At 51.6% G+C, this 27,920-nt stretch overlaps 1 protein-coding gene and 1 long non-coding RNA gene across 2 annotated transcripts in view; both read left to right on the top strand.

Annotated features, from left to right (window-relative positions):
• LOC137427172 (nuclear factor 7, brain) overlaps positions 1 to 18,935 on the top strand; it is a 44,737-nt gene extending 25,802 nt beyond the window's left edge. Inside the window, exons 3-6 of the mRNA XM_068116407.2 lie at positions 4,449 to 4,682; positions 4,805 to 4,827; positions 17,313 to 17,407; positions 17,619 to 18,935. Of these exons, the coding sequence (XP_067972508.2) occupies positions 4,449 to 4,682; positions 4,805 to 4,827; positions 17,313 to 17,407; positions 17,619 to 18,148 (882 nt within the window). The 3' untranslated portion in view covers positions 18,149 to 18,935. The remainder of the gene's footprint in view (positions 1 to 4,448; positions 4,683 to 4,804; positions 4,828 to 17,312; positions 17,408 to 17,618) is intronic.
• A 3,226-nt stretch (positions 18,936 to 22,161) lies between these two features.
• LOC137427174 (uncharacterized) lies at positions 22,162 to 24,227 on the top strand. Its single transcript, XR_010984455.2, has 2 exons — positions 22,162 to 23,744; positions 23,951 to 24,227. It is a non-coding gene; the product is annotated as an uncharacterized LOC137427174 (long non-coding RNA).
• The last annotated feature ends 3,693 nt before the right edge of the window (positions 24,228 to 27,920 follow it).

Here is a 27,920-nt window from a genome sequence, read left to right on the forward strand (position 1 = left end):
CCCCCGCACGATCAGGGGGCTCCAGGAGGTCCTGGGCATGGTGAACTTTTACCACCGTTTCCTGCCCCGCGTCACCCAGCTCCTGCGCCCCCTGCACGAGGCCCTCCGGGGGAAGCCGGGCAAAGGTGACGTTGTTTGGACCGAGCAGATGGACGCGGCGTTCGCGGGCGCGAAGCTCGCCTTGGCTAACGCCACCATGCTCGCGCACCCGGCGCTCGATGCACCGATCGCCCTCACCACCGACGCGTCAGACTACGCGGTGGGCGCGGTACACGAGCAATGGGTGCATGGCGTTTGGCAACCGCTGGCGTTTTTCAGCCGGCAGCTTCGCCCGCACGAATGCCTGTACAGCACCTTCGACCGCGAGTTGCTCAGGCTCCACCTGGCGGTCCGGCACTTCCGCCATCTGCTCGAGGGCCGTTCGTTCACGGCCTTCGTCGAACACAAGCCCCTGGTCTTCGCGATGGCCAAGGTCGCCGAGCCATGGTCGGCCCAGCAGCAGCGTCACCTCTCGGCCGTGTCCGAGTACAAGACGGACATCCGGCACGTCACGGGAAAGGACAACCCGGTAGCGGATTGCCTTTCCCGGTCCGTCGCCCACGCGCTCCACCTCAGGATCGACTATGCCCGGATGGCGGCGGACCAGACCGCCGACCCCGACTTCCAGGCCTTGCGGACTGCCGTCACGGGCCTCCGCGTCACCGAGGTACCGTTCGACGGCGCGGGCACGGCTCTCTTGTGCGACGTCTCCCTCGGGCGGCCTCGCCCCATCGTGCCCTCGGGCTGGCAGCGCCGGGTTTTTGACACCATCCACGGCCTGTCCCACCCGGGCACGAAGGCCTCCCAGAGGCTGGTCACCGACAAGTTCGTCTGGCATGGCCTCCGGAAGGCCGTCCGTGATTGGACCAGGATGTGCCTCGCGTGCCAGCGCGCGAAGGTGCACCGCCACACCCAGGCCCCGTTGGCCCCGTTCACGGTGCCCGAACGTCGGTTCGACCACGTTCACGTGGACTTGTTGGGACCTCTGCCCCCCTCGCGGGGTTTCACCCACGTCCTCACCATGGTGGACCGCACCACCCGGTGGCCGGAGGTCATGCCTTTGGCGGCGACGACGGCGGCGGACGTCGCGCAGGCGTTCATCACCACCTGGGTTGCCCGGTTCGGCGCCCCCTCGGACATCTCGTCCGACCACGGCCCCCAGTTCACCTCGGAGCTCTGGGGGGCGGTCGCGCGGGGGCTCGGCGTCCAGCTGCACCGCACCACGGCCTACCACCCCCAGGCCAAAGTCCTGTGCGAGCGCTTCCACCGCTCCTTGAAGGCCGCGCTCCGGGCCACCCTCCGCAACGGCGGCTGGGTCGACAGGCTCCCCTGGGTCCTGCTGGGCCTCCGGACGGCGCCCAAGGACGACCTGCGCGCATCCGCGGCGGAGTTGGTCTTTGGACAACCATTGCGGGTGCCCGGCGAGTTCCTCCCCGACTCCACGGCACCATGGTCCATGGCGCAGCAGCGCTCTGCACTGCAAGAGACCGCCCGGAGGTTCGCCTCGGTGCCGACGGCGCACCACGGGTGCCCGCCAACGCACATCGCCCCGGAGCTTCGCACGGCGGAGTACGTGTTCGTCCGCCACGACGCCCACCGGACACCGCTGCGGCCCCCGTACGACGGGCCCTTCCGCGTGCTGGAGACCGGGGCGAAACACTTCACCCTCGACATCGGCGGTACTCCTGACCGCATTTCCGTGGACCGCCTCAAGCCGGCCCACCTCGACGTGGACCACCCCCCGCCAGTGGCTCGGCCCCCGCGTCGGGGCCGCCCCCCGGCGAGTGGACCTCCGGCACCGCCCAAACCACCGGCCCCCCCCCCCCCGGTCCTGCACCCATCCCAGGTGCCGCCGGGGGCAGCCCAGATGACATCCCGGCATCCCAGATGCCACCAGCCGCCAGAGGGCGCTTCGGCCGGGTCATCCATTTGCCCCGCAAACTGACCCTTCAGGTGGGCGGGAATTCTGGGGGGGCGCGTGTGGCGGACACGATGGCTCGCTGGCGTGGTGACATCATTCCGCGCACCAAGAGGGTGTCGGCCATGCCCGAGGGGTAGGCGTGGCCTCGGGATATACACGGGGCGTGCAGCCCCGAGCACTTCAGTGCTACAGTTTGAGTTAGTGAATAAAGACTCTTTTGACCCTATGCGTTGTGGCTTACCTTCGTTGACAAACAAGTTGCGTGCGTAGCACCACGCTACACTATTATCATTAGTGTTGTTATTGCTTTTGTTATTAAAGGCAGCCTTGAAAAACGCCATGATTAGCTATCTATACACCTTATCACATAGAGACACGTTGACATTGATTTCGCCCATGGTGGAAAACCCCCTTGGGGATGGGTGGGGGGGGGGGGGGGAAATGAAGTCATTACAAACTCCATCGTGTGACCCTTGGTCCTCCTGTCAAGTTAGGATGAGATTGGACAAGTAATGACTGAATGTATTGTCGTCAAACGTACAGATAGACAGACATGAAATATTGTATGTTGTTATCGGTTTGGTTGCCAGGTCATGAGGACTCTTCTCGGACCTGCTTTGACTCTGAAACCGACAGGCCACAGATAACTCTGAGGCATGCCGAGTCACTAAACAACCACACATGTAGTCTGAGACCATTAATTTAGGTCGGGTCCTTATGCCCAAATCTCGCATTACCGTCCTGGCAAATTAATACCCCCAGATAAGGCCTGCGCTTCTCAACACTCCACTCCTGCCCAATCAGCACGGCCGAGCGATACCGTCAGTGGGACATTGAATAATCCTAACTGTAGCGAAACAGTGGGGCAAAACTCCCATTCACTATGCACATTCGGTGTTTATCCTAGTGGAGGTATGTGATCTTCTGAGTGCACGTTCGGTGTTACACTATCCTTGTGGAGGTATGTGATAACACTGTTGTCAACCCAATAGAGAAAGAGATGATCGGGCAGTTTGGAGGTTTACAAGATTTAGCAAAAGACACATATTTACAGGGCAAAGCAGGTATTTACAGAGCAAAAACAGTGTCACAAAGAAGGAACCTTACCCTCAAACAGTCAGTTGCAAAACATGATTCTACAGTCACTCCACTTATACGAGGGGAGAGGTAATCTAACGAAAGAAAATACGACAGAGATATCTAAACTTCAAGGTTACCTTATATTGGATGCAACTCTGGGGTTTTCCAAAACCACAACAATATTTTAGTATGGAGTTGTAAGTTGTTTTTATAGAATGCAACAACTTCTCCTGCTCCTCCACGGAGTTCCTCAATTTCCATCGAGACATTCACACGTATAACTTATTCTGCTCCTCCACGGAATTCCTGAATTTCCAGAGAGACTTTTACTCGTTTTTATTGTTTGAAAACAACAATTCGTTGTTTTTAACGAATAAGTCAAATTTAAAGAACTAGGGCATTGCCCGTACTATATCTATATCTAAAATTATATCCCCCCCCTCTATTTACATGAAATGGTTTGGTCCAAAGCGAACGGCTTGCGAGTACGGTGACAATCCCCCCCCCTCTATTTACATGCAATGGTTTGGTCCAAAGCGAACGGCTTCCGGAGTTTGGTAAAGAAATCGCCATCGCGTGCACAAACGCGCAGGAAAGCGAATGAATCGCAAATTCGGTTTTATTAGTTTTAAAACATAGTTTAACGCCAACATAGTTTGCAAACGTGAAATAAATGAATACGCTGTCAAATGTGCCATCCGAGGCAGAGTGTGTCCTCCACGTTCGGCACACGCGATCGTTCGCTGCTCTCTGATTGGTTGAATCGTTTTTTGGACATAGCTCGGTAAGTAATTGTCCGATTAATATGAAACCTTGAAAAGGCACATCCTCGGGTCCCCAGCAATATACCTGGCAAGTTAAAAGTATATCGGACCCGTGGTTGTCGAGAAACAGCGGTCACAGACAAACGTACAGACGTACAAACGTACAGACGTACAGAGATTACTGGAATTATAGATAGATAACTCTCATTGTTTTTTCAATTTGGGAAGAGTGAATATTAATATAAAGATGAACAAGCAGAGAAAGAAATATTATTCTGTGCACACTAATTGTTTGACAATTTGGACCCTATAACTCCCCCCCCCCCCCCCACCCCCAACCCTACCCTTACCCCCACACACCCCTCTCCTTTCTGCGACTCATCCACTCTTGTGGGATGTCTTTGTCTCCCTATTCCACATTGATCCTCTATCAGTCTATGGACTTACTGACCTCTGTCATTTATCTCCTCCAATTTCCATGAGCTGGGATTGAAAATTGTTTTTGTATTTTTCATGACAATTGATACTCTTACTTTAACTGAATTACCTTGAATACTCACCTTACTAATGAAAGGTAAAAAGCTACAGACATTGCACCAGATTGAACATAACATTCTGTCAATGACCTTTAATAACTCCATCAGAGGTCCGCAGAGGAGATCCAGGGAGACATAGAGCACAAGTATAGGGATTTGCACCGAGCGTTGGACGAGGAGCTTGGGGACGTGCTGGAGCAGCTGAAGCAGAAGACCAGGTTCTTGGTGGCCGAGATTGAAGACAGGAGTTGTAACATGGAGGGGAAACTGAAACACGTCCAGGCGACGGAGGCGAACCTTCAGCTCTGCTTGGACAACCAGGAGGTCTTGAGCTTCCTTATGGTAAATAGAGAGCTCCATAGCAGATGCTACACAAATTTCATTTAATCGAATCCACAACAAAGTCCTTTCAATGCTTTGCATTTGGTGCAGGTAACTGAATTAAATTGTTTTCCTTTTTACAGGGGCATGATCATCATGTGAAAAGGTAAGACATTTTAATGTTGAAATAACTCGGTCGCTGGGGCATGTTTGTTCTGTTTTGATGTCACTTTTGTTTTGTTTAGTTTTACATATTGTTAAAATTTATTGTTAATTATTGAAACAACGTTGGACAGGGTGATTATACGTACGGACTTCTGTTCCACTTTTATTTTCACTAGAATATAAGACGTTGTTTTTCTGACGGTAATACCAATCTTATAGATATAGTTTTACATGTGCACATAAGAGGTCACATGGGTCCTCCCCTCTGAAGCACGTGTCACATCAGTCCGCTACCCATAAGTCATGGAGAATACATACAGTGCAGAGGGGAAGAGGGAAATTCTGCCATTTTTGTTTACGTAATAAATAGATGGTATTAAAGCGCGGCGTTACGCGCGCTGCTTGCGAGCAAGGAGGAAGCGGACAAGCGGTAACTTATAAGCGTCTTTATTTCAGGAGCTCACTGTAACACTGGCGCGCTCCGGGCTGCGCGCCCAGTGTATATCATGAGGCCACGCCTACCCCTTGGGCGTGGCCACCGCCCACTTGGTGCGCGGAATGATGTCACCACGCCAGTGGGCTTTTGTGTCCGCCACACGTGCCCCCCCCCCCAGAATTCCCGCGCACCTGGAGGGCCAGTTTGCGGGGCAGACGAATGACCCGGCCGAAGCGCCCCCTGGCGATCGGCGGCGTCCGGGGTGCAGGGATGCCAGGTGGGATGCCCCTGGCTGCCCCTGGGATGGGTGCAGGACCGGGGGGCGGCGTGGGGGCGGGGCTGGGCGGTGCCGGGGGTCCGCCCGCAGGGGGGCGGCCCCGACGTGGGGGTCGGGCCACTGGCGGTGGATGGTCCACGTCGAGGTGGGCCGGCTTGAGGCGGTCTACCGAAACGCGGTCAGGAGTACTGCCGATGTCCAGGGTGAAGTGCTTCGCCCCGGTCTCCAGCACGCGGAAAGGCCCGTCGTACGGGGGCCGCAGTGGTGTCCGGTGGGCATCGTGGCGGACGAAGACGTACTCCGCCGTGCGAAGCTCCAGGGCGACGTGCGTCGGTGGGTGCCCGTGGCATGCCGTTGGCACCGGGGCGAACCTCTGGGCGGTCTCTTGCAGAGCGGAGCGCTGCTGTGCCGCGGACCATGGTGCCGTGGAGTCGGGGAGGAACTCGCCCGGCACCCGCAGCGGTTGCCCGAAGACCAACTCCGCCGCGGATGCGCGCAGGTCCTCCTTGGGCGCCATCCGGAGGCCCAGCAGGACCCAGGGGAGCCTGTCGACCCAGCCGCCGTCGCGGAGGGTGGCCCGGAGCGCGGCCTTCAATGAGCGGTGAAATCGCTCACACAGGCCGTTAGCCTGGGGGTGGTAGGCCGTGGTTCGGTGCAGCCGGACCCCGAGCCCCTGCGCGACCGCCCCCCAGAGCTCCGAGGTGAACTGGGGGCCGCGGTCGGACGAGATGTCTGAGGGGGCGCCGAACCGGGCGACCCAGGTGGCGATGAAAGCCTGCGCGACATCGGCCGCCGTTGTCGACGCCAAGGGCACGGCCTCCGGCCACCGGGTGGTGCGGTCCACCATGGTGAGGACGTAGGTGAAACCCCGCGAGGGGGGCAGAGGTCCCACCAGGTCCACGTGGACGTGGTCAAACCGGCGTTCCGGCACCGTGAACGGGGCCAACGGGGCCTGGGTGTGCCGGTGCACCTTGGCGCGCTGGCACGCGAGGCACGTCCTGGACCAGCCGCGGACGGCCTTCCGGAGGCCATGCCAGACGAACTTGTCGGCGATCAGCCTTTGGGAGGCCCTCGCGCCCGGGTGGGACAGGCCGTGGATGGCGTCAAACACCTGGCGCTGCCAGCCCGCGGGCACGATGGGGCGAGGACGCCCGAGGGAGACGTCGCACAAGAGGGCCGCGCCCGCGCCGTCGAACGCCACCTCGGTGACGTGGAGGCCCGTGACGGCGGTCCGCAAGGCCTGGACGTCGGGGTCAGCGGCCTGGTCCGCTGCCATCCGGGCATAGTCGATGCCGAGGTGGACTGCATGGGCGACGGCCCGGGAAAGGCAATCCGCCACCGGGTTGTCCTTCCCCGCGACGTGCTGGATGTCCGTCGTCCACTCGGACACGGCCGAGAGGTGACGCTGCTGCCGGGCCGACCACGGCTCGGTGACCTTGCCCATCGCGAAGATCAGCGGCTTGTGGTCGACGAAGGCAGTGAACGCACGGCCCTTGAGCAGATGGCGGAAGTGCCTGACTGCCAAGTGAAGCCCGAGCAACTCGCGGTCGAAGGTACTGTAACGGCGTTCGGGCGGGCGAAGCTGCCGGCTAAAGAACGCCAGCGGTTGCCAAGCTCCACGCACCCATTGCTCGTGCACCGCGCCCACCGCGTAGTCCGAGGCATCGGTGGTGAGGGCGATCGGTGCATCGGGCGCCGGGTGCGCGAGCATGGTGGCGTTAGCCAAGGCGAGCTTCGCGCCCGTGAATGCCGTGTCCATCTGCTCGGTCCAGGTAACGTCGCCTTTGCCCGGCTTACCTCGGAGAGCTTCGTGCAGGGGGCGCAGGCGCTGGGCGATACGGGGCAGGAACCGATGGTAAAAGTTCACCATGCCCAGGAACTCCTGCAGCCCTCTGATCGTGCGGGGGCGCGGAAACCCCTTCACCACCTCCACCTTGGCCGGCAGGGGGACGGCTCCGTGCCTGGTGACACGGTGCCCCAGAAAATCGATTATGGTGGCGCCGAACCGGCACTTTGCGGGGTTTACAATCAGGCCATGCTGGCCCAGGCGTTCGAAGAGCGTGCGGAGGTGGCGTAGGTGCTCTTCGCGGGACGCGCTGGCGACGAGGATATCGTCCAGGTAGACGTAGACAAAATCCAAGTCACGCAGGACGCTGTCCATCAGTCGCTGGATCGCCTGAGCCGCATTCTTCAGACCGAAGGGCATGCGCAGGAACTCGAAGAGTCCGAATGGCGTGATGACCGCCGTCTTCGGGACGTCCTCCGGCCTGACGGGGACCTGATGGTAGCCGCGTATGAGGTCCACCTTCGAGAAGAAGGACATGCCCGCCAAACGGGCGGAAAAGTCCTGAATGTGGGGGACGGGGTAGCGGTCGGGAGTCGTGGCGTCATTGAGACGGCGATAGTCCCCGCACGGTCGCCATCCCCCGCCGGGCTTCGGCACGATGTGCAGCGGCGACGCCCAAGCGCTCTCTGAGCGCCGAACGATGCCGAGTCGCTCCAGGGTAGCGAACGCCGCTTTTGCCACCGCCAGCTTCGTCGGCTCGAGGCGGCGTGCCCGGGCGTAGACCGGTGGCCCGACGGTGGGGATGTGATGGGCCACCCCGTGCTTGACGGCCCCCGCCGAGAAGGTGGGCCGCGTGAGGGCCGGGAAGCCGGCGAGGAGGCGGGTGAATGCGTCCGCTGCCGGAAGCGTACAGACCAACGTGGCCGGAACCGAACCGTTCGGCAAGCTGCTTGGCAAGCCGCTCGTTGAGCTGGGCAATGCACAAGCGAGCGAGCTGAACGTCTCGGCTTGGACAAGACGTCTGCGCTTGACGTCGACCAGGAGCCCATTAGCGCACAGGAAGTCCGCGCCAAGCAGTGCCATGGGCACGTCGGCGGTGACGAACGTCCATCGGAAAACCTGCCCTCCGAACCGCAGAGAGAGGCAGCGTTTTCCGTATGTACGGATGGGTGTCCCGTTCGCGGCAAGCAGCGCGGGGCCCCCACCCGCGGCGTGCTTGTCTGACGTGCCGGCGGGAACGACACTCACCTGCGCTCCCATGTCGCACAGGTAACGGCGCCCGGAGAAGGTGTCCGTTATGAACAGCAGGCTGCTCGAACGGCCGGCGCTCATCGCCACTATTGAGCGCCGGCCCAGGCGTTTCCCAACCTGTTGAAGGAGCATGGCGGATGACACTGCCGAGCTTCGTGGCCGAACTTGGCGTGGAACCAGCACCAGGTGGTGGAGCTGGAGGAGCGCGGCTGGCTCCGCCAGGCCGGTGGAGTTGGCGGGTTTCCCCGCGGTGGCGGTTTTCGCCGCGGCGGTGGGCGGGGCGTGGCGGCGGTCACGAGGTGCGTATCAGCATGCTGTGTATGCTGTATAAGCTGATGCTGTGGATCAGCAGCATCAGCAGCAGCATCAGCAGCATCAGCCACGAGGGCCGTGACGGCCACGCCGACTCTCGCCCGCGTGTCCGAAGCGGCGAAGTACTTGTCCGCCTCGGCTGCCAATGCTCGGGGTTCCGTTAGCCCGGTCCCGGCCAACGCGAGGCGAACCTGCGCTGGAAGTTGGCGACGGAAAAGTGCCCGGAATAGAGAACCGGGGGCTTCGTCGCCCAACAGTGACAGCATATGGTCCATTCGGACCGACGGGCGCGTGTCACCGAGCTCGGGGAGATCCAGGAGGCGGTCGGCCCGTGCGTCGTCCGTGAGGCCGAACGTGGCTAGGAGTAGCCGCTTGAGTGCCTCGTACTTGTGGCCGTCCGGTGGGTGGCGAAGGACGGACACAACTCGAGCGGCCGTGCCGGGCCCGAGGGAGGCGACGACGTGGCAATAGCGCGTGTCATCGCCGGTGAGGCACCGAAGCTGAAATTGGGCTTCGGCCTGGACGAACCAGACTTCGGCCTGAGCCTCCCAAAATTCGGGAAGTTTGATGAAGTTGGCCATGGCAATGGCGTCGCGTGTGGAAGGATCGCTCCGGCAGATCCAACGTCAAGGGGGTCACCAGTAAAGCGCGGCGTTACGCGCGCTGCTTGCGAGCAAGGAGGAAGCGGACAAGCGGTAACTTATAAGCGTCTTTATTTCAGGAGCTCACTGTAACACTGGCGCGCTCCAGGCTGCGCGCCCGGTGTATATCATGAGGCCACGCCTACCCCTCGGGCGTGGCCACCGCCCACTTGGTGCGCGGAATGATGTCACCACGCCAGTGGGCTTTTGTGTCCGCCACAGTATAGTGTTTTGATAGGGCGATATATTACTGTTATATGAATAAAATGGAAATGTTGGGGAAAAAAAAAGGATTGAATATAGCAAACTTTTTCGGAACCTAATCGATATGAGAAATGGGATTGAATGAGACTCACCATTGTTCCAAGTGAAGAAGAAGATGATGAAGGATAATATTTTTGTTTCTTTTAAACTGTAAATTAAAACCGGCCAATCTATCCTCACCTTGCTCAACTATATCATACTGTTTGCAGATTACCTAGCATCTGATTGATAAAAACATGGCGATCAGAATTGATTGAGAGCATACAGTGCCTCCAGAAAGTATTCGCACCCCTTGCATTTTTCACATTTTGTTGTGTTGCAGTCTGAATTTAAAATGGATTAAATTGAGCTTTTTTTGTCACTTATCTACCCATAATACCCAATAATGTCAAAGTGGAATTACTTATTTAGAATGTTTTACACATTAATTAAAAATGAAAAGCTCAAATGTGTCAATATAAGTATTCAACTCCTTTGCTGTGACACTCCAAATTGAGCTCAGGTGCATCCAATTTCCTTTGATCATTCTTTAGATGTCTCCTCAACTTAATTGGAGTACACCTGTGGTCAATTCAATTGATTGCACATGATTTAGAAAAAACAGATCTTTCTATATAAGGTCCCACAGTTGACAATGCATGACAGAGCAAAAACTCTACCATGAAGTCCAAGGAACTGTCCGTAGAACTCCGAGATAGAACTGTGAGGAAGCACAGATCTGGGAAAGGTATAAAACAATTTCTAGAGTGTTGAAAGTTCCCAAGAGCACATTGAACTCCATCACCAGGAAATGGAAAGAATATGGAACTACCCAGACACTTCCTAGAGCTAGATGTCCGACCAAACTGAGCAACCGGGCAAGAAGGACCTCGGTCAGAGAGGTGACCAAGAACCCATTGACCACTCTGACAGAACTATAGAGTTTCTTGGCTGAGATGAGAGAATATGCCGGAAGGACAACAATCTCTGCCGCACTTCACAAATCTAGGCTTCATGGGAGAGTGGCCAGATGGAAGCCACTCTTGAGAAAAAGGCACATGACAGCACGCCTGGAGTTTGCATAAAGGCACGTGAAAGATTCAGAGTGAGAGCATTAGGCAAAAGATTCTATGGTCTGATGAGACGAACATTGAACGTTTTGGCCTGAATGCAACACACTACGTACGTATGACAGATCCCTACTGTGAAGTATGGTCATGGCAGCATCATGCTATGGGGATGTTTTTCAGCAGCAGGGACTGGGAGACTTATAAGGATATAGGGAACAATGAATGGAGCCAAATACAGGCAAATCCTTGTGACCTTCGACTAGGTGGTCGAAGAATACAAAAGAATACAAAAGACCTTCGACTGTGCTGAAGATTTATGTTCCAACAGGACAATGACCCCAACCATACAGCCAAAGCAACACTGGAACTGCTTCAAGAACAAGAACGTGAAAGTCCCAGAGTGGCCCGGGCAAAGCTCAGACTTGAATCCCATTGAGAATCTGTGGAAAGACTTGAAGTTTGCTGTTCACCGATGCTCCCCGACAAAATTGACAGAGCCTGAGCAAATCTGCAAGGAAGAATGGGAGAAACTCCCCAAATCCAGATGTGCAAAGCTGATACAGACATACCCAAGAAGACTCAAAGCTATAATTGCTACCAAATGCGCTTCTACGAAGTGTTGACTCGGGGTTGAATACATATGTAAATTAGATTTTTCTGTATTTCATTTTTAATTATTTTGTAAACGTTTGTAAAAAGCAAAATCCACTTTGACATTATGGGGTATTATGTGTAGATTAGTGACAAAACAAATCTCAATTTAATCCATTCTGAGTCTTTCACGTGGCATTTCACGTGCCAATTCAGGCTGTAACGCAACAAAATGTGAAAAAGTCAAGGGGTGTGGATACTTTCTGAAGACCCTGTACGCACGGTGTATAAATAAATCCCCTATAGCACAATTGTTGATGGACGGACAGACAGACACACGCAGGCATGCTGAGATCAAGCTCATATCGACTGAAGATGATGTGGGCAAGAATTTGTACTTTTTTCACGTACCAGCGATGACTGGCCTCCTGTTCACGAAGAACACCATGGGATCTCTAATATGCGCCAACTAATGCTAGCGGATGTGATACATGGCCTAATGTCCATCTAAGGGACATTACATACATTGATGCCTCATCCTACCTGCACAACATCATGGTGACAGTTTATACCTGGGTTGGCATTCAAACCAAGGCTAGACAGTTCAGAAGTAAGTATCCACATACTGTATTCATGTATATAATACAGTGCCCTCCATAAGTATTGGAACAGTGAAGTCAAATATGTTATTATTGCTACTAGCAACGGTACCCTCCCTACGGGCGGGGCTTTGATTGGGAGGCCAAAATGAAAAAGCAAAATATCAGAAATTGAAGGCTTTTTTTATTTTAAACGATTTATATAAACATCCGTTAAATCATATCACACGCAAATCATCAAAATCTAAACAGTATTTGTAGAATTTCAATAAAAGCCACATCACTGTTCATATCGGTAAATATTATTCCATCGTGTTTGGAAAAACTGGAAAATTGGAAAAATTGGAAATTGGAAAAAAAATGGAAAAACAATATTGCCTATTTTACTCCAGGGGGTTCCAGGATTACCCACCCAAAATATCGTTGCGATCGGTTCAGCCGTTTTTGCGGTACCTGGGAACGGACGGAAGGACAGACGGACATTTGGTGAATTATAGTAATATATTGTGGCGGACACGAAAGCCCACTGGCGTGGTGACATCATTCCGCGCACCAAGTGGGCGGCGGCCACGCCCAAGGGGTAGGCGTGGCCTGAGGATATACACGGGGCGCGCAGCCCGGAGCGCGCTAGTGTTACAGTGAGCTCCTGAAATAAAGACGCTTATAAGTTACCGCTTGTCCGCTTCCTCCTTGCTCGCAAGCAGCGCGCGTAACGCCGCGCTTTACTGGTGACCCTCGACGTTGGATCTGCCGGAGCGATCCTTCCACACACGACGCCATTGCCATGGCCAACTTCATCAAACTTCCCGAATTTTGGGAGGCCCAGGCCGAAGTCTGGTTCGTCCAAGCCGAAGCCCAATTTCAGCTTCGGCGCCTCACCGGCGATGACACGTACTACTGCCACGTCGTCGCCTCCCTCGGGCCCGGCACGGCCGCTCAAGTTGTGTCCGTCCTTCGCCACCCACCGGACGGCCACAAGTACGAGGCACTCAAGCGGCTACTCCGAGCCACGTTCGGCCTCACGGACGACGCACGGGCCGACCGCCTCCTGGATCTCCCCGAGCTCGGCGACACGCGCCCGTCGGTCCGAATGGACCATATGCTGTCACTGTTGCGCGACGAAGCCCCCGGTTCTCTATTCCGGGCGCTTTTCCGTCGCCAACTTCCAGCGCAGGTTCGCCTCGAGTTGGCCGGGACCGTGCTAACGGAACCCCAAGCATTGGCAGCTGAGGCGGACAGGTACTTTGCGGCCGTCACGGACCTCGAGGCTGATGCTGCTGATGATGCTGATCCACAGCATCAGCTTACACAGCATACGCAGCATGCTGATACGCACCTCGTGACCGCCGCCACGCCCCGCCCACCGCCGCGGCGAAAACCGCCACCGCGGGGAAACCCACCAACTCCACCGGCCTGGCGGAGCCAGCCGCGCTCCTCCAGCTCCACCACCTGATGCTGGTTCCACGCCAAGTTCGGCCACGAGGCTCGGCAGTGTCATCCGCCATGCTCCTTCAACAGGTCGGGAAACGCCCGGGCCGGCACTCAATAGTGGCAATGAGCGCCGGCCGTTCGAGCAGCCTGCTGTTCATCACGGACACCTTATCCGGGCGCCGTTACCTGTGCGACACGGGAGCGCAGGTGAGTGTCGTTCCCGCCGGTACGTCAGACAAGCACGCCACGGGCGGGGGCCCCGCGCTGCTTGCCGCGAACGGGACGCCCATCCGTACGTACGGAAAACGCTGCCTCTCTCTGCGGTTCGGAGGGCAGGTTTTACGATGGACGTTCGTCACCGCCGACGTGCCCATGGCACTGCTTGGCGCGGACTTCCTGTGCGCTAATGGGCTCCTGGTCAACGTAAAGCGCAGACGTCTTGTCCAGGCCGAGACGTTCAGCTCGCTCGCTTGTGCCCTGCCCAACTCGTCGAGCAGCTCAATGAGCGGCTCGCCGAGCGGCTTGCCAAGCGGCTTGCCGAACGGTTCGGTTCCGGCCACGTTGATCTGTACGCTTCCTGCAGCGGATGCATTCACCCGCCTCCTCGCCGGCTTCCCGGCCCTCACGCGGCCCACCTTCTCGGCGGGGGCCGTCAAGCACGGGGTGGCCCATCACATCCCCACCGTCGGGCCACCGGTCTACGCCCGGGCACGCCGCCTCGAGCCGACGAAGCTGGCGGTGGCAAAAGCGGCGTTCGCTACCCTGGAGCGACTCGGCATCGTTCGGCGCTCGGAGAGTGCTTGGGCGTCGCCGCTGCACATCGTGCCGAAGCCCGGCGGGGGATGGTGACCGTGCGGGGACTATCGCCGTCTCAATGACGCCACCACTCCCGACCGCTACCCCCGTCCCCCACATGCAGGACTTTTCCGCCCGTTTGGCGGGCATGTCCTTCTTCTCAAAGGTGGACCTCATACGCGGCTACCATCAGGTCCCCGTCAGGCCGGAGGACGTCCCGAAGACGGCGGTCATCACGCCATTCGGACTCTTCGAGTTCCTGCAGATGCCCTTCGGTCTGAAGAATGCGGCTCAGGCGTTCCAGCGACTGATGGACAGCGTCCTGCGCGACTTGGATTTTGTCTACGTCTACCTGGACGATATCCTCGTCGCCAGCGCGTCCCGCGGAGAGCACCTACGCCACCTCCGCACGCTCTTCGAACGCCTGGGCCAGCATGGCCTGATTGTGAACCCCGCAAAGTGCCGGTTCGGCGTCGCCGTAATCGATTTTCTGGGGCACCGTGTCACCAGGCACGGAGCCGTCCCCCTGCCGGCCAAGGTGGAGGCGGTGAAGGGGTTTCCGCGCCCCCGCACGATCAGAGGGCTGCAGGAGTTCCTGGGCATGGTGAACTTTTACCATCGGTTCCTGCCCCGTATCGCCCAGCTCCTGCGCCCCCTGCACGAAGCTCTCCGAGGTAAGCCGGGCAAAGGCGACGTTACCTGGACCGAGCAGATGGACACGGCGTTCACGGGCGCAAAGCTCGCCTTGGCTAATGCCACCATGCTCGCGCACCCGGCGCCCGATGCACCAATCGCCCTCACCACCGACGCCTCGGACTATGCGGTGGGCGCGGTGCACGAGCAATGGGTGCGTGGAGCTTCGCAACCGCTGGCGTTCTTTAGCCGGCAGCTTCGCCCGCCCGAACGCCGTTACAGTACCTTCGACCGCGAGTTGCTCGGGCTTCACTTGGCGGTCAGGCACTTCCGCCATCTGCTCGAGGGCCGTGCGTTCACGGCCTTCGTCGACCACAAGCCGCTGATCTTCGCGATGGGCAAGGTCACCAAGCCGTGGTCGGCCCAGCAGCAGCGTCACCTCTCGGCCGTGTCCGAGTACACGACGGACATCCAGCACGTCGCGGGGAAGGACAACCCGGTGGCGGATTGCCTTTCCCGGGCCGTCGCCCACGCAGTCCACCTCGGCATCGACTATGCCCGGATGGCAGCGGACCAGGCCGCTGACCCCAACGTCCAGGCCTTGCGGACCGCCGTCATGGGCCTCCGCGTCACCGAGGTGCCGTTCGACGGCGCGGGCGCGGCCCTCTTGTGCGACGTCTCCCTCGGGCGGCCTCGCCCCATCGTGCCCACGGGCTGGCAGCACCAGGTGTTTGACGCCATCCACGGCCTGTCGCACCAGGGCACGAGGGCCTCCCAAAGGTTGATCGCCGACAAGTTCGTCTGGCATGGCCTCTGGAAGGCCGTCCACGGCTGGGCCAGGACGTGCCTCGCGTGCCAGCGCGCCAAGGTGCACCGGCACACCCAGGCCCCGTTGGCCCCGTTCACGGTGCCGGAACGCCGGTTTGACCACGTCCACGTGGACCTGGTGGGACCTCTGCCCCCCTCGCGGGGTTTCACCCATGTCCTCACCATGGTGGACCGCACCACCCGGTGGCCGGAGGCCGTGCCCTTGGCGTCGACGATGGTGGCGGACGTCGCGCAGGCTTTCATCGCCACCTGGGTCGCCCGGTTCGGTGCCCCCTCAGACATCTCGTCCGACCGCGGCCCCCAGTTCACCTCGGAGCTCTGGGGGGCGGTCGCGCAGGGGCTCGGGGTCCGGCTGCACCGAACCACGGCCTACCACCCCCAGGCTAACGGCCTGTGTGAGCGATTTCACCGCTCATTGAAGGCCGCGCTCCGGGCCACCCTCCGCGACGGCGGCTGGGTCGACAGGCTCCCCTGGGTCCTGCTGGGCCTCCGGACGGCGCCCAAGGAGGACCTGCGCGCATCCGCGGCGGAGTTGGTCTTCGGGCAACCGCTGCGGGTGCCGGGCGAGTTCCTCCCCGACTCCACGGCACCATGGTCCACGGCACAGCAGCGCTCCGCTCTGCAAGAGACCGCCCAGAGGTTCGCCCCGGTGCCAACGGCATGCCACGGGCACCCACCGACGCACGTCGCCCCGGAGTTTCGCACGGCGGAGTATGTCTTCGTCCGCCACGATACCCACCGGACACCACTGCGGCCCCCGTACGACGGGCCTTTCCGCGTGCTGGAGACCGGGGCGAAGCACTTCACCCTGGACATCGGCGGTACTCCTGACCGCGTTTCTGTAGACCGCCTCAAGCCGGCCCACCTCGACGTGGACCATCCACCGCCAGTGGCCCGACCCCCGCGTCGGGGCCGCCCCCCTGCGGGCGGACCCCCGGCACCGCCCAGCCCCGCCGCCACGCCGCCCCCCGGTCCTGCACCCATCCCAGGGGCAGCCAGGGGCATCCCACCTGGCATCCCTGCACCCCGGACGCCGCCGATCGCCAGGGGGCGCTTCGGCCGGGTCATCCGTCTGCCCCGCAAACTGGCCCTCCAGGTGCGCGGGAATTCTGGGGGGGCACGTGTGGCGGACACGAAAGCCCACTGGCGTGGTGACATCATTCCGCGCACCAAGTGGGCGGCGGCCACGCCCGAGGAGTAGGCGTGGCCTGAGGATATACACTGGGCGCGCAGCCCGGAGCGCGCTAGTGTTACAGTGAGCTCCTGAAATAAAGACGCTTATAAGTTACCGCTTGTCCGCTTCCTCCTTGCTCGCAAGCAGCGCGCGTAACGCCGCGCTTTAATATACTCAAGAAATTTGGATTTCAGATCAAAATATGAATATGAGGAAAATGTACAGAAGACCAGCTTTTATTTCTTGGTATTTCTATGTTTATATGTTTTACCATAGTACAACAATGACACTTTGTATGTTCAGTCCCCCCATTTTGTGAGACTATAACCTTGATTTTCCATGCCAAAGACCCTACATTTGCCATGGTATACCTCTAGGGCCCTGTCCTTACCAAGCATGTGCTGTGCTCCTGAATGCAGAATTAACGAAACCAACTCTCTCGTTATTCCGGAACTTCACTTACCTTGGCTCCTGGACGTGGCAGATCTTGGGCGGACGATTTTGCGTAGAGTTTGTAAGTATTTTTTACTCTGTTACATCAGAACATTGTTTAACCTCGTCGGAGAAATGCTCATTGTCCATTTGAACCCGACCTGAGATTTTCATAAAGTTGTTCAAGTTACATATGAAATGACGTCATTACGTGGCCGGAATAATCCTGAGCAGCAGTATCAGGAGGAGATGACGTATTTTCCAATTTCTTCCTTAACCTCCCTCTTTTGAAGATGGACAACCTCAAGCTCTTGACGTGAAGACCGCACACACCCAGCTATTGCTCTCAAACGACCTCACCATGGTGACGGCTTCGGAGACACGCCAATCTTACCCCGATCTACCACAGAGATACGACTGCTTGTGGCAAGTCCTCGGCATCACCGCGTTCACTTCCGGCCGCCATTACTGGGAAGTAGACACGAGTCGGGCAAGGTATTGTCGCGTCGGTGTGACCTACCCCGGGATCCAACGCAAGGGGGAAAGCGCCGATTGTTGGCTGGGCGAGAACCCCTCCTCATGGTGCTTGCTCAAGTACAACGCCACCCTCTCGGCATGGCACAATGGCGTGAAAGCTTCGGTGTCCAACATGGACCCTCTAATGAAGGTCGGCCTTCTCCTCGACAAAGAAGCAGGAACTCTTCGGTTTTACCAGGTGGAGACCATGACACTGATACACACCTTCCACGCAACATTCAGCCAGGGCCTGTGTCCAGCCCTGTGGATCTCCGGTGATGGAGACTCGCTCTCTATCAATGGTTAAAACATGGTCTTTACTCCCTTCCCTATAACCCTCTGTATACTCAGCTATACCTTATAAGGTACATTATAACCTAGTTTTAAAACCATAATTATAAATGATAATTATATTATAATGAGACAAATCAGTTAATGGAATACCATGCACATTGTAAAGCTCTTTATGTAGTTTTAAACACATGTATTTGTTTCTGTAGATAGTTAATGTATGAACCAAGGCAAAAAATGGTGAGCCAATAAGATTTGACTTCACAGATAATCTGACGTCATAATCAGACAAAGGAAACACAATGTGTGTGTGTGTGTGTGTATGTGTGTACTCACGTGTCCTCTCCATCCAAAAGCTACAATTCTTATGTGGAAATGCTGGGTGGTTTGCCCTTGCCTTCCCATGAGGCTCAACTTATAATTTGTCCCGGAAACAGCATACAATGGCCTACTCTTCTCAAAAGTACCACATCTTTAGCACACTCAAACAAGTGTTGAAACAGAGGTTAACTCGCTTGTTTTATTATAATATCAATTAATCCATAATCATAATCCTAGCATTGCGAAAGCAAACTCTAATTGTGCGGTGGCGCTCAAATTTTTATTTCAGATCATTCTTCATTATAATTCTACTTAACATTGTACTTTTTTTTTTTTTGTATACAAGATCGAGGCTCGTGTAAGAGCTAACATTAATCACAAAAAAAAACATAAACGGACACATACAACATATAATAAAGGGAGCAGGAGACAAGATGGGGAGAGAGAAGGAAGCACACAAGTACAACATTTGAGAGCAGGGACATCGGGAGATCTGTGGGAGGGAGAGGGCTTGGGGGGAGGAAGTGTGGGAAGGCAGGGTATTTAGATAAGTCTTAAATATTATATTCGGTTTATAAATTATTTGAATTTTTCGAGTTATTTGTTCAAGAATATGTAAAATAGAGCATTTGTTGTGGATAAAAGTGTACAATGCTTCCTTAGGTAATCACAAAATATGCTGCAAACAATTTAAGAATATTTTCAGCTCTCGTATAATAATTCTAATTTAAAACATACGAGGTGATATACCGGTCAAGGACAGGTGATAGGATAGCATGGCATTTGATAATACGGGACGGCCATAGAACAACACCACCAATTCCATATCAACATATATATATATATACGTATATATATATATATATATATATATATATATATATATATATATATACTGTATATATATATATATATATATATATATAAAGGTCATTACAACCATTCACTGATATTAATGTTCGGTACCTTCCAGGTGTCATAGAAAGCTTAAATTTGGCGTGCTGACGGACATCAAAGCCTGTACACCGGGGAAAAATCACAGAACTGTCGGAAAGCGTCCGTAAATTAAAATGTATGTAAAAAAACTGTAAAAGTGTCCGTTAACAAAAAAACAAAAAAAAAAACTTCAATCGATATCTGGTATTTAAAAATTGTAATTTCTATAACTGTAAACTGTGAAATAAAAACCTAAATTGATATTTAGCAGGAGGTCGGTGATGTTTGCCTCAAATCATAAAGCTTCTACTTATTATGTACCTACGTACGAAGCACACACAGTTCGTTATCGCTTACAATGTGTAAGCATACCACACTAGTAAGAAATATAGACAACAACAAAAACAACAATCCTGTGATCGTTGAATTTCCTTGTGTATCCTTGCTGTAGTTGTAGCTCAGGTTTGATGGGCCAAATGGCCTCTTCCTGCATCCAGGTTCCTTGTGTATCCTTGTGAAGCACTGCCAACAGCATGGTTGATGTCACTTACACTTGGACAAAAGTGTATTTTTGACTGAGCTGAACAGAATAAAAACTGTATGCAAATTCAGATGTTTTTGCAAAATTGTAAGACATTTGAATTAATTATTCTCAAAAGGTTGTGAACGGATTTGGACGAAACTTGGTGGACCGGTTGGGTGTCTGACAAGGACAAATAGATTCGATTTTGGTCAAGATCTGAATATGGATTCGGATATGAGAATTATTTAATTTCTTAAGTGATTCTTCACCATTGGGAGATAGAGCCAAAAACGATACATTGCGGGATATCTCAAAAAGTTAAGGATGGATTTGGACGAAACCTGGTGGACAGGTTGTGTGTGTGACAAGGAAGAATCGATTCGACTTTAGTGAAGATCTGAATATGGATTCGGATATGAGAATTATTTAATTTTTAAAGTGATTCTTCAGCATTGATTGATATTGCCAACCAGGCGGAGGTTTGCTCTCTACTGAGTGCTGTCCTACTTTATCATATTATTTACAAACAAATAAAAATCCAGCTTGAGCACCAAGTTTATTATTATTATTATTTGGTGAAAATCCAAATATTGTGAAATAGAACATGGAATGCATGACAGCAAGATATCTCAAAATACTGTGATAAACAACACACATGTATGTTACAAATAAAGCACACATCTGTATGTTAAAGACAATATAGTATACACACATGTATGTTAGAGACAATATAGTATACACACACATTTATGTTAGAGACAACAGATTGTGCACACACATGTATGTTAGAGACAATAGATTATGCACATACATGTTTGTTATGGACTATATAGTATATACACACACACACACACACACACACATGCATGTTAGAGACAATATAGTATACACACACATGTATGTTAGAGACAACAGATTATGCACACACATGTATGTTAGACAAAATAGATTATGCACATACATGTTTGTTATAGACACAATTTTATCACTACAATATTGTGTGATGAGTACACAGCCTTTTACAGGGCATTTGGAGCTATCCTTGTGGTCCCAGAGCAAGGAAATACACTGGGTGGTTTGCCACTTCCATTTCAGAGGTAGTCAGAGCAAGAAAATGTAATTTGTTCTTATAAAAGGTCATAAAAGAAACATTTACAGAGGAAAAACATTAAAAGTGGTTTAAGGGGAAGCAGTTTTCGACACAAACATTGATAGGGGAGATGACATGCTTTCGAGACTATTATCGATGCATATTCCTGGTAACATGTAATCCAGTGTCACCTGCCGCATGGTCGGGTAGTCGGCAACTAAACCGACTACCCTCACTGGCTTGCCAGTGGGGAGGGTGACTGTGATACCTGCAGGACTAAAAACAACACCTGTTAAAGGGCGGATGAGCTCCCTCCATGAGCCAACGGCCATCCTGTAAAGAGAAGGTGTCTCCTAAAAAACACCCATCTGGATTGGACCGATTTTTTGGGGGTAGTAAGCTGTACACAGCACCCGCTCAGGGTAGTACTACCGTTCGGACTTGGGAAAGTTAAAGTGTTGCCCGGAACCATCTTACACTCTCCGTGTCAGGATTGCTGGTCTTACTTTCTGTCTCACTCAATCTATCGCTACCGGGGTATCTTTAACCGTTTGAGTACGGGATTTTTTTTTTGATAAAAATACCCCCGGTACAGGATTAATTTGGCATTATGGGAATGCAACCACGTACTGATGATCTATTTATTGGTATAGTCGATGACGTGTAGTAACGTCATCCGTACACAAAACTTTTTCGCTGGTTGCGGCACTGGACGTCATCTGTACTCAAAGGGTTAATCTCTCTTTCTTACAAACATCATACACTTTTCTTCTCTTTTACTTAAGGCCTGGCCTCGATGAGTACTATATAGTCCGTGACTGGAGACTTCAACATTTAAAAAAACAATACATTCTTAGCCCATAGAAGTCATTTCCGCAACATTATATATATATATATATATATATATATATATATATATATATATATATATATATATATGTATATATATATATATATATGTATATATATATATATATATAATATTATAATATATATTATATTATTATATATATTATAGTAAAATAATGGGGCAGTTGGGATTATACATTTTTAAAAGAAAGAAAGGCGCTTCCAACCAAAAAGTAAAACTAGATTTACTCTGCAAATTTTAACAAATAAGCAATAGCAGACCCAGTGTCTGGCGACGTTTCACCTGCTTCACCGCAGGCTTCCTCAGGTCAATAGACCACGAGCCCCGGTGCATGCCGGTTTTTATTCACCATGTGGCTGCTTCCGGTCGTTGTTGTTTGTTTGCATTCTTCTGATCTGGTCATTCACCATGTTGTTTGTTTAATTTTGTTTTTGTTGTTTGTATTTTTTTTTTGTGTGTGTACATCTGACCGAAACTCCAACAACCACACACTCGCACCTTTTGACATCCAACCCGGATAAAAAAAAACTCAGTCATGCCCCGGAAACACCAACAAAAACAAAATAAAAAACAACAAAAAACATAATTAAACAAACAACAACAAGCACACACACATGTTCATGCAGACTCGTACAACTCCACATCACATGTGAATATTAACGAAACTAGAATGGCACTCTTCAACGTCACGACGTCGACTGATATGCCTCCGCCCACATTATTACATCATTATACATACCTGTACCAAGTTTGATTTAAATCCATTCAGCTGTTCTCAAGTTATCACATTTTTACCTGACATCACCTCTGACCTTTGACTTCTTGACCCCAAAATTTAATCAGATCATGTTTACATCATTCTCCATACCTGTACCAACTTTTAATTTAAATCCCTTCAGCTGTTCACAAGTTATCACATTTTTACCTGACATGACCTTTGGCCTTTGACATCCCAAAATCTAACCATTTCATCTTTACATCATTATACGTACCTGTACCAAGTTTGAATTAGATCACTTCAGTCGTTCTCAAGTTATATACCTATTACAGACTTTGACCTTTGACCTCTTGACCCCAAAATCTCATCCGTTAATCTTTACATCATTCTACATAATTGTCCCAAATTTGGTCAGAATCCCATCACTGGTTCACAAGTTATCGCGGTAACAGGATTTTTACCTAACATGACCTCCGACCTTTGGCCTTTGACCTCGTGACCCCAAAATTTAATCGGTTCATATTTACCTCATTATACATACCTGTACCAGGTTTGACCATGACCCCCTTAAGCCGTTCTCAAGTTATGGCGGGAACGAAAACCTATCACGGACGGACGGACGGACGGACAGCCGGAAACACATAATGCCTCCGGCGACTTCATCAACGGAGGCATCAAAAGAGCAGAACAACCCATCAATGATGTGCCTTGACGTTTATTGGCGCTGAGGAAGCGCCTTTAGCGATTGACTTCCAGCCAGTGTAACGCTAATTCCTGTCACAGGAATTCGGAGATCATATAAGTGGGCGTGGCAGTTCCTGATTGGTTCGTGTTGGGGAACGCCTTCTCGCTGCCGACGTGACGTAAATTCGCGCACGCGCACTGGTGAAGCTTACTCGATCTTACTCGATCCCATATTACATGTACTTTCATTGCATACAAATTATACTTCCTCCTAGAAATTCCAAGCCCGAACCTCAGCGCAATCCAAGAGGATTCACTTGTTTTGCTTGAGGTTTGCAAAGATATGAAAAAACTCCTCCATCTCACCTCGAGCACCGTCACCTGACCGGAAGCGGCCACATAGTAAATAATAACCGGCATGCGCCGGGGCTCGTGGTCTATTGAGCTGAGGAAGCCTGCGGTGAAGCAGGTGAAACGTCGCCTGACACACCGGGTCTGCTCTTGCTTATTTGCTAAAATTTGCGGAGTACATCTAGTTTTACATTCTGGTTGGAAGCACGCCTTTCTTTCTTAAAAATTTACATATATATATATATATATATATATATATATATATATATATATATATATATATATATATATGGCTTGTTTTGGTTTTATCATTATGCCCGACAGGAGCCACACCTCCTCGCTGGTGTGCAGCAAGGCAGAGACCATGTGCTCGTGTGGTAGATGGCCATTGTTGCTCACTGTCCATGCAGCTTCACCTGATCTGGGACACCATCTGTACCTTGCTGCATCAAGCTCGGAGGTTTCATTCACATTCATTTTATTGTACTGCCACGTCATCACAATTGGACGGATATGATTGGAAATTACAACCTGTTTGTGGTCAAACTGTACTTTGTATTAACTCGTGAGTAATCAATAAAAAAGGAAAGTTCAACTGTGATTATGGTATTTACGACCCCATAATACAACAAAACATTGGTTCGCTCTTTGAGGCCTGGTTGGAAGTTTTTATGCCTCTACCCCCGAAGGTGGCCGGAGGCATTGTGTTTTTGGGTTGTCTGTCCGTCCGTCCGTCCGTCCGTACGGGCTAAACCTCGTTTTTCACAGCAACCACATGTCCGATTGAGACAAAACTTTCAGGGTAGGAGCGACACACATGTAGAATGTTTTTTAAATGATAATTATGATGTTATAGGTCACGTGCTATGGCAGCCATCTTGGATTAAACAAGTAATTAAAAAATTATTTCTCGGAAACCACTGAATGGAAAAATTTGAAACTTGGCACATTGTCAATTGGTACTTTGTAAAATTTCAAATGTAAATTTGTAAATGTAATTTTCATGTAACATTTATAACTTTCAAAATGTAAATTGTCAATTTACATTGAAGTACTCCCAATGGGAAACAAAATTATCATAATGATGACATCATCGATGAAGTGGTATACCAGCCATAAATGTTTCAATCAAATTCCTTATCCTAAAAATCTGAGATTGAATGCACATGATCAATGACCCATTTTTATTGAAATATTAAATTTATGACATCATAGGTCACATGGTTTGGCAGCCATATTGGATTTAACCTAAAACCTTAAAAAACATCTTCTCCCAAACCAGCAAATTGATCGACTCAAAACTTTACGTGTGTCATCGACTAGGAATGATGATTAAAAGTTGATCACGAAAACCTTATCGGCCACATGCTGTGGTAGCCATATTGGATCAAAGAAAAATATGAAGTAATTCTATTTCTGAAACCGCTTACGCTATCGATGCAAAATTTTACAAATGTCATCTAACACCATTCCTGCATATATTTTCAAAATGATGACATCATAGGGCACGTGGTTTGGCAGCCATATTAGTTTGAAAGCCGATATTTGAAGAGAAAAAAAAAAAACCTTTCCTGAAACTGCTTCACCGATCGATGCGAAACTTGTCATGTCTGGTGAAAAACGTGATACTTGAGAACAGCTGAAGGGATTTGAATCAAACTTTTTTATTTTTAGGACAGTGAATGACACTGCTCGCATTTTTGCCACCTCCATCTCAACCCCGTTTAGAATCCCGTGTTGGCATGGGCAACTTGCCAGTCTAATCAATTCATCCTTGTTACATACCCAACCTGTCCACCAAGCTTCGCCCGACTTTGAGAAATCCTTTGAGAACTTTGAGAAATCCTGCTCACAGACAGACAGGTAACCACAGGGCACGCTGGTAACTTTGCGGCTCATCAGAAAGCTAGGAATGTCATGCAATTTTCTAGTTTCGTCCAAAAAGAGATTATTGATGATTACGCTAAAAACAAGATGGGTTGACATTGTTGACGCCTTCCATCTTGTATCTAGATATAAAGGTGAAAGAGATATGCAAGGGAATGTGAGCGACCCACTGAATCTGCAGCGTCTGTGGGTATTCATCCCACCTTGCCAGTGGTTGTAGGTAGAGTGAGACAAATCAGGTGCCCCAAGTTCATGAGATGTCTAAATAATTATTCTACAGGAAGTAGATATTAATTCGTTGGCAACATGATTGCTCAGCGAGATACATCTGAAGTCCATGGACGACTAGCAGGGCTTGCACCATCACTGGTATGCGAGTGAAGTGTTGACCTCTCAGGTACCATCAGCACCTACTAGACCAACCTTCAGTGTCCTGATTTAGTAGATTGGAGAGATGGAAGGTGAAACAAGAGTCAAAGCTGCCAGACTAACTTACAAACACCTGCTCCGAGGGAGTAAACACCACCATACTGATGTTTACCCCATCATGAGAACCTTGCATGCTGAACAACACCTGTGACTGTGAATGCACTCACGTGACTGAACCATTTTACGAGGGCACATGCGCAGAGGAAAGGTTGAGTGTACAAGAGATCATTCACATTCATTATGACGTGGATGTCAATGGTTGAAGTTGTGGAAAAGTTTGCAAAACCTCACCCCAGGAAGCTGCAATTGAACACATTCTGCTGCAGTATTGCCTGCATGTACCGACGATGGGATGTACATACAGGTGAACAGGGATGGTGAGAGAGAAAGATTGGTAGCACGTATCGGGCACAGCACAAGATGGAGGGAGAACAAGTGGCTGGTAGGCGGAGAGGCCCAATCATTTGATCACAGTCACGTGGCAATAAATCGATGGAAAACGTACATTCTGATATTTTTTGTGTTTATCTTCTTGGGATAACCTATCTCTAGCTGTCCCTAGCAATAATGTACCTTGGACCATGCAACTCCACCCCCTCACAACCCTGCCTTTGAATATGCTTGCTATGTCCCTGTCAATGATAACGAGCCAAGTCCAAAGGGTAAAAGTCAAGTTGGGGATTGCAGTGGCAGCAAAATATGATCCCCTTGGACTCCTGCCAGTTTGGATAGATGCCACAAGTTCATGAGCAGAGCGGCCAGTCTGACAGCATTGGGTTAAGATTGGCAGTCTCATTCGGGCCTGGATGTACAGTCACGTGAAAAAGTAAGTACACCCCATGTAAAGTTTTGACTTTTTCAACATATTACAACATACAGCTATTTGATCTTCATTCAACAATATTGATAGATAAAGGTGATATAATATAACAAATATCATGAAACATTTACATTTTGTAGTCCATTGTATGATGTAAATAAACATAAATGCAAATTTCGCATGTGGAAAAAGTAAGTACACCCTTGGCTCTAATCGGTGGTATTGCCCCCTTTGGCAGAAACAACCTCAAGTAGGCGTTTCTTATAACTGTTTACTAGTCTCTGACATCGACTGGGAGAAACTTTTGCCCACTCCTCCATGCAGAATTCAGCTGTGCGATGTTTGAGGGGTTTCTTGCATGCACAGCTCGTTTCAAATCCCCACACAACATCTCGATGGGATTTAGATCTGGGCCTTGACTTGGCCATTCCAGAACACTCCATTTCTTTATTTTCAGCCATTCCTTGGTGGTGTTGGAGTTGTGGGAGATATGTTGAAGGCAGTGGGAAATTGGGGTGTGAAGAGAATGACAGAGATTTGTAATTTGGTGGTGAAAGAAGGCCGCATTCCAGTGGATTGGGAACTGAGTACCCTCGTCCCTCGATACAAGGGGAAAGGTGACCCTCTGGAGTGTGGCTCGTATCGAGCAATAAAGTTATTGGAGCATGGAATGAAGGTATTGGAAAGGGTGTTGGAGAGGAGGATAAGGAAGAAAGTGAAGATCGACGAAATGCAGTTTGGATTTATGCCAGGAAGAGGAACGACAGACGCGCTTTTTATTGTGAGGCAGTTGCAGGAGAAGTATATGGAGAAGAGGAAGAAGTTGTTTCTTGCGTTTGTTGATCTGGACAAAGCATTCGATCGGGTTCCACGTGAAGTCGTGACATGGGCATTGAGGAAGTTAGGAGTGGAGGAATGGTTGATCAGAGTGGTGATGGCAATGTACAAAAGAGCGCGCACAGCTGTGAGGACGAAGGACGGGAACAGTGGTGAGTTTGAGGTGAAGGTGGGAGTGCATCAGGGGTCGGTACTAAGTCCACTACTATTTGTAGCTGTGATGGAGGTGCTGGCTCAGAATGTAAAGGAGGGTTTACCGTGGGAGTTGCATGCAGATGATCTGGTGTTGATTGCGGAAAGTATGGATGGACTGAAGGAGAA

Source organism: Myxine glutinosa, chromosome 5 (genome assembly GCF_964187855.1).
Source record: "Myxine glutinosa chromosome 5, kmMyxGlut1.1, whole genome shotgun sequence".
Taxonomy (NCBI): Eukaryota; Metazoa; Chordata; class Myxini; order Myxiniformes; family Myxinidae; genus Myxine; species Myxine glutinosa.